Consider the following 7,508-nt stretch of genomic DNA (forward strand, 5'->3'; position numbering starts at 1 on the left):
GCCTTTCTTTTGTTTTTGTTTAATTGAGGTTTTAGTTGTCATAATAAGAATTGGGTTGGGCTTTTAGTAGAACTTGGATATGTTTTATGACGGGCTAAAAGATTGTCATTAAAAGTGTTATATTAGTGACATGATTTAAACCCCGTCATTAATGGACTGTCGTAAAAGGATCAGATTTTTGTAGTGTATTCTAATAAATAACAGAATTAAATGCTGAGCATGCAACACAACTATGAACTATGACCATGGATTTGGTAGATTTATTGCTGAACAGATTCTAGAACGTAGGCCTCAAAAGCAAACATACCTCATCAATGATCAACTCGGAAGTAAACGGTTGACATCCTTCAACTCATTCTCACGTAACGATCTAATAAAAACAAAGATGTACTAGTTCTTTTAGTTTTTGTGTCTTTTTAGAGATAGTTAAAGAATTGACAAGTCAAATTAGGTACACTTACCTATTATTCATACAATCACAAAGACATCCAAATATAGTAACGTAATAATCAGGAAAATAAGCCTCCAGATCTCTCTCAATCTCTACATCAGTCAATTTCTGCCAGAATGAAGAAAACATAAGAAAATACACTATTACAATATATAATAACATAAATCAAGCATGTTACATTCACACAAATTAAATATAAACAAACCTTCCACTTGCGATCTATTTTGTAGTCCTCGTCATTAACATGGGAATAAGCCGCATTAAAAAATCGTACAATATCCACTTCTCTTTTGCAAGAAGTAATAGTCTTTTTAAGTTGAGAAGTATTCCATATATTGAAATAAACACCTGCGAGTCCATCCCACCAATTATTGAAAGCACCTAATCGTTTCATCTGTTTTTGAACCACTGCCTCTGTATGTTTCGTCTTTTTGATAAACTTCTTAAGCTTCAAGGCAAAATCAATTTTCTCTTGAACCGTCCAAAAAAATGGATGATTAACAAGAAAATATGTCGGTACTCTCCTAAAGTAAAACAAAACACATCAGAAACAAAAATTCATTCAAGTTTATAGCCTTAGTAAACATAAACCTAATATGTAAGCATCAGCTAACACACTCAACCTAAGCTTTAAAATAAAAGTGAAACATTACAAACTAACAACATATGTATTTATACACATGTGCAACTTGAAAACTAACTAAAACGATCAAGAACACCATTCCCTAACATTTTGAAACAGATGCAAGCAACCATGGTTTAACACAACACCACCTTGATCATGAATGCTGATAATAAGGATAATAGTTATCTTAACACATGCATGGACAACACAATATCAAATTTGTAACATCGCAATATCTCTACGCTAGACAACATAAAAGTCAAGTTCGATATCATTCTATCCACTCATCATACTCGAAGCAAAACCTCCTCTCATCCCTATGCAAGTTTAATGCTTTCCTTAACCATACCCGCTTTAAATTCTTATCTCATCAATTTGTAGAAATGGATAATAAGAAAACCATCATAAGACAACAACTAGAGTAGTAAAGAAACTGAAAACTTCAAAAGGAGAACTTACGATTCTCAAAAATCCTAAAATCAGAAATTGAAGAGCAAACTTACAAATCAGAAATTCAGCAAGTAAGTCTTTTATGAACTTTCTAGTGTTTAAATCGGTTATAAATGTCAAACTATATGCAATTAAATGGGTGGTGGAATCTAACAGGAACACCCAAGGAACCAAGAACAAAACTTCAATTGACTCTCACCATCAAGAATAGGTCCAAATGAAAATTAAAAATCCATCATCCAGAAAATCAATTAAGGATAAAAAAATTCATGCAATAATGGTTATGAGTTTTTCATGATGATGACGATAATGATGAAACTTACTGCATGCGGGGAATGAAATCCAACCCAAGTCACTCGGAAGAACAATGACATGAGTAGATTTTCCTACGAAAGGAAAATATACAATATTGTTCAGTAGCTGAACAAATTGAGTCACATCTTCTTCACCTTTCTTGGACTTGTCCAAGGAGGGTAGGATCCGCCCCCTACCACCAAATGTAACGAAAGTGTTGAAAGATAAATCCCCACAAGCATAATTAGTTTTCTCATGCAAAAACATCAACCCTCTAGCCACATCTTACAATTACAATGACCAAAAACATAATTAATAAATATATAATGTATGTGTTAGAACCATTCAATTCCTATAATGAAAAAACAAATGAAAATTTTGCATGGTACTTTACTGCTTTGAAAATTCTATGTGTAACCCTTACTGATAATATTATTTGCATGGCATCATAATTTGTCAATTTTTAGTCTTACAAATATAGTATATGCTTCTTTTTAGCTATGCATTATGAACATTTGCTCGGTAACAAACCCAATCTAATAAGAACCACTTTACAAATTCATTTAGTTTACATAATGAGAGCTATATAAGCAAACAATTTAACTTACAATGCTTGAATTCAAAGAAGATATAACTTTTATACTTGTTTTTTTCAAAAGAAAAATTAAACTCTCAGAAGAAAATATGTAAGGATTGGTACATTGATTTAAGTAAGAGTATTGCGTATCATTTCTCATATATAAATGAAGAAAGGAATTGTTTACCTAAAGATTCTCCGGAACATCCCAGAAATATGATCCCACCACATTTCCCCCAACGAAGTCTCATCGGCAAATATGTTAGAACTCTTGAGTTTCTGATACTTGAGAGAAAAAAAAACTCCTCGATAGAATAAACTATTTCTGTGACAAGAAGCTTCTTAGACATGTCAATGGGGTTTAATATTAAATGCTCCACATTGAGTAAGCATTCGTAGTTGCTGCACAATGTCACTAGCTCATCACATTTGTCAAAGTGATATGATGAAGCCTCCACAAAAGACTTCGGCAGCTTGCACAATTCACTTTGAATACTTCCTATGAAGCAATTCCGCCCACTTTTTTTCTCTAATATGCCATTGAAGGGAACATTGAACTACAACATTTATAAACCAAAATACATTATCATTATCAGATATAAAAGAAAACAAGACAATGCCAAAGCCAAAGCCAAAGCCAAAGCGAAAGCCATGTTCAATTCAAACAATAAAAAGCTCATTGGTAGCTAAATACGAAAACTTGAATAACATGAGCCTTAACTTCATGTAAATATTAATAATTATTTGATCTTTGTTTTGTCATATTAGATGTTCTCATAGATTCATCATAAATTTTCAGACACAAACGATTAAACTTGGTTCAAGTAAGACACAATTTTACCTAATACAAAAATATCAATATAATACTCAATACACAATTTCTCACACAATTGATACTCTTGACTCGTAATCAGGAGTCAAAAACAAGCTCAGTTTTTTAATCATCAAAGCTATGAAACAATAGATCTTAATTTACTTCCTTCGATCTAAAATGGCCTAAAGGCCCAAAACTTTTTTTCATTTTTCTTTCTAAAATTTACAAGGAAGTATTTCTACAATCAAATCATGCAAATAACTAAATCACACACGAAAATCAATTACGAAATTTAAACTTGAATAAGTACACTCCCGTGAAATAAACAATTCAAATCTTATTTAAGCTCATATGACCATTAAAGCTCTAAAAAGCTTCATCTTCTTTTCCTTTCTAATAATATGCAAGAATTCTGTAGGTACATCATAAAAGTATCTAAGAGAGATGCATGTTCAACTATTGCACTTATATATAATACACACTAAATAAAACAAAGACCTATACACGTGTCCCTTTTCCAACTCTCTCTTCACTTCTCATCAACACTATCTATACATGTGGCTATCCCCAAGTTAAATGTTCAATGAACATTATACTTTTGTTGACTTGAGTGCAACCCTTCCCACCTCACTTTTTTTTCCTTTTTCCTCCTCACCATATTATTTTTTCCCTTCGTTCACACTTTTTTTTTCCAATCTCTTGCTTCCCTTCACTCTTTGCTCAATTCACTAACCTTGACACCTTCGAGCATGTCTACATTTCTTCCGTCAATCATCTCAATATGCTCAAACACGATATTCATCTTCAATTTCATGCTCTTATTTGTGTCTACCATAAAACCCTAAAAATTTAGGAATTGATGGTGATTTGGGCAAATTAACAGGTTGTTTTTTAATGGGATGTTGTGATCAATTGGACTTTGAGATTTTTAAGCTACTGTTGTTTGCGAAAATTTGGTTTTTGAGGGTGTTTACCTACTACTTGCTAGGTATGTGACCAATAAGGCTTTGATAAATTAAATCTTAAAAAACTCAATTTCATGGATTAATTGAATTGAACAATATGGTAGATATTAATATAGTTACATAGTTATATGTAGCTCCCTTGAACCACGTGTCTATATTAGAATTTTGGAACAAATTTTATGATATTATGTCCCTTTGTATTGCAGCTTAGTGCCAACAAATTAGGTTCGTTTACTCTTTCTTGCTCATGTAACTACCATGACTTACTTTCATTTTAAGTTATCATTGCAAACTAATTCCTTAAAACAGATTTCTGCCTTTTTTGGGGGACCATTTGTTATCAACTCGTGTTTTAAGAACTAGGTTTTTTAGTCTTTTACCAATAATAACCCCATATAGGTATTTTAATTTATCCGAAGTACACATATAAAGCAAACTACTAAAACTATGAAAAACTTACCTCTCGAGGTTGCCACTCAGGTAAGATAGTACTAGTTCCACCATCCTCTCTGACTTCCATGTCACTACTTCACAAAGAAGGAAAAAAGTTTATTTTAAATTTTTATAAAAGAACATTAAAATAATGTAAAGTATTATAACTAACCTAATAGATTTTAAAGCTTCCTTGAGGTTTTCTTCCATAACCTTTGTGACATTTTCTACATTCTTCATCTTTTCTTTTTTTTTGCCTCATTTGATTTTGAGTATCTTCAGCTTTCTTTTTCTCCCTCTCCTCAGCCTCAATTAGCTTTTTTGCTTCATCTAGAAAAAATTTAAATTGATCGTTAAAAGGTAAATATTATCTAACTTTTTTTATTAGTGAAAATTTAAATATTTTATTCATCATACCTCTTGCCAATTTTTCAGCTTCTATTTCTTTTGTTATCTTGGTGATAGAACACTCATGGGCATGTTTCAATTCTGGTTCAATTTGTGGCTTGTTCAAACCTATAGTACAAGCAACAAGGGCATCATCTAACATCCCTCTCTTGAACTTTCCAACCCTACATAAACAAATAAGTTAACATTATTTTCTTTATTTAATTAAAAAAAATCATTACTCATGGAATTGAAAAGTGAAAATATTGAAATATGCCCAAATATATAATAGGATTCTGCATTTTGGAATTCATAATCATCTCCTTGCAACGATCTGCATCTACAAAGAGCTTCAAACGCCTCTACAACAATAAATTTAATGGGATTAAATATATCTAACAAATTTAAGAAATTAAAAAAAAAAAAAAAAGCGTAACTTACTATCATAATCTGTGTCATCGAATGTACCATAGTAACAATGAGCAAGTAGCTCAAGTAAAGAACAAACGTTATCTACATTTTCCATCTTGCGAAATTCTTTATTAATCAGATCAATTGCATCATGATACGATTTAGCATTTTTCAGTGATTCAATAATCGGTAGAACAATACTCATCCTCAGTGAATCCCCCATGTTTGATCTGCAGAGACAAAATTAATTAAATTGTACAGAGAAGAGAGCATATTTGACAAATTGGTGTATAAATTTTATCTTCTTCAATTTTTTTCAACTTCGCCACCTTAAAACTATCAATTTTTTCAAGAATATAAAGTCTAGAAATTCACATGAATTTGGGATTTTTCTAAAGTTGTTTGATTTGCAATGTTGGGAAGTAACTTCCCATATAAATTCCTATTTACCTAAGGGAAACTAGGTAATTAAATTCCTACATTTTGTGGAAAGTAAAAATTCCTAGGATTTTTTCTTAACCAAACAACTATCCCTAGTTACAATCCCTACGATTTTCCAATTCCCATATTTTCTTATGCCAGCTAAACATCACCTAAATTATATCAATATTTCATTTCCATGATCCCAAACTATTTGAAAATTTACTTTTCCTGGTTTCCTCATTCTCTCGTTTCTGATTCTGTTTCCGCATCCGTTTCCATTTCCTGATTCTGTACAACTTAGATTATCAAATTAAACTTCAAATGTAACATAAAAATGTTTCTCGCTTAAGAATATCTGCGTAAATTTGGGCCGTTTTTATCAACAACAAAAAAAATGAATATCTAAGTAAAGTTGTACAATAGTTAAATTCTAGCAATGACATTGCTAGTTATAATATTTCATAACTTGAGTTAATAAAACCGAATAGTTCAATAATCCACTTTAAAAGAACCCTAAATTGAACATATTGACAATTAAAATAACAATAAACCCTACATTGTGATATTGATATTCGATTATTAAAAATAAAAATCTTACCTCAGATACTGCTACAAGGGACGAGCGAGCGCTTAGAAGCCGCTTCAATGGAGAATTCAGAGTACCATTCGATGGAGAGAGAGAGGCGTAGTGTAACAGTGAAAAGCTCCAAACTTCTTCTGGCTTAATATCATCAACGTAAAAGGTGCACACAGCAAAACTCTAGCAACATAATCACTCGTTATAAACTTTCATAATTTCAGTAAATATTTCAATAATTCACTTTAGAAGAACCCTAAATTGAGTATACTGACATTTAAAATATACATATATACCCTAAATTGTGAAATTAATATTACACACCCAAAAAAACAAAAAAAAAAAACCCTCACCTAAGGAGCTGCCTTGTTGATGGGAAAAAATCTCAGGAGCCACTTTAACGGAGAATTTAGGAGGAGAGAAAGCTCGGAAACCGCTTTAATGGAGTTTTTAGAGTAGCTTCAATGGAGGAGAAAGAAAGAGGCTCAGCATAAAAGTGGAACAGGGAAGAAAAGTGAAAAGGCAGGAAGAAGAGTATTTGATACGCATATAATGTGAATCGTAAGATCTAAACATTATCAACGGTCAAGGATCATTCTTGTTTTTTTTTTTGACGGGAGGATATTCTTATTTCAAACAAGGTAAATAAGGATTATTTTGACATCCATATTGGCTATAAATAGTGGAGTCAAATAGGGTAATCATATAAAGTTTGGGTTGATCCGTAATGGATCGGATAATAACGGGTCATTTTATTCTAATAGGGCAAATTAAGTCGGGTCGAGCTTGACTAAAATCAAGTCAAATTAAGAGTTCTTAATTGAACGTACTGTAACAAAACATTAGTGAATCGTAAACGGCGCCCACAAATTTATCACAATCGGTCACAATATTTAGTGAACTTCTAATTATACCTTTGTCTTCCTCCCTCTCCTAACACAACCACCACCACCCATCACAACCTCTTTCGGCTACCCTCTCCTCGAGGTATGATTTGAGCCATTTTTCCAAGTTTGTGATTTGCACCATCTTCATCACCGCCAACATGACGCATAGTCATTATTGTAGATATTCATTAATATTAAACATAGTAATAACCAAC

General features: G+C 32.0%; 1 protein-coding gene and 1 long non-coding RNA gene across 2 annotated transcripts; both read right to left on the reverse strand.

Moving 5' to 3' along the window:
• Positions 1-307: 307 nt before the first annotated feature.
• On the reverse strand, positions 308-1,027 carry LOC145603545 (uncharacterized). Its single transcript, XR_014104874.1, has 3 exons — positions 657-1,027; positions 462-543; positions 308-370 (listed from the first exon to the last, which is right to left on the reverse strand). It is a non-coding gene; the product is annotated as an uncharacterized LOC145603545 (long non-coding RNA).
• Positions 1,028-2,546: 1,519 nt separating this feature from the next.
• LOC145604108 (uncharacterized) lies at positions 2,547-6,897 on the reverse strand. The gene is made up of 7 exons (XM_081660056.1): positions 6,760-6,897; positions 6,428-6,589; positions 5,437-5,636; positions 5,026-5,357; positions 4,781-4,938; positions 4,637-4,700; positions 2,547-2,954 (listed from the first exon to the last, which is right to left on the reverse strand). Exons 5-7 carry the CDS (start codon positions 4,846-4,848, stop codon positions 2,547-2,549), a joined length of 540 nt encoding a protein of 179 aa, XP_081516182.1. The 5' UTR covers positions 4,849-4,938; positions 5,026-5,357; positions 5,437-5,636; positions 6,428-6,589; positions 6,760-6,897.
• Positions 6,898-7,508: the final 611 nt, after the last annotated feature.

This window comes from Chenopodium album, chromosome 22 (assembly GCF_948465745.1).
Source record: "Chenopodium album chromosome 22, dcCheAlbu1.1, whole genome shotgun sequence".
In the NCBI taxonomy this organism is placed as follows: domain Eukaryota; kingdom Viridiplantae; phylum Streptophyta; class Magnoliopsida; order Caryophyllales; family Amaranthaceae; genus Chenopodium; species Chenopodium album.

Coding starts and splice junctions, on each gene's coding strand:
- LOC145604108 (XM_081660056.1), bottom strand. CDS start 4,848: ATGAAGAATGTAGAAAATGTCACAAAGGTTATGGAAGAAAACCTCAAG. Junction 4,701..4,780: donor GAAGCTTTAAAATCTATTAG/GTTAGTTATAAT, acceptor TTTGTGAAGTAG/TGACATGGAAGTCAGAGAGG. Junction 2,955..4,636: donor CTGAGTGGCAACCTCGAGAG/GTAAGTTTTTCA, acceptor TAAATGTTGTAG/TTCAATGTTCCCTTCAATGG.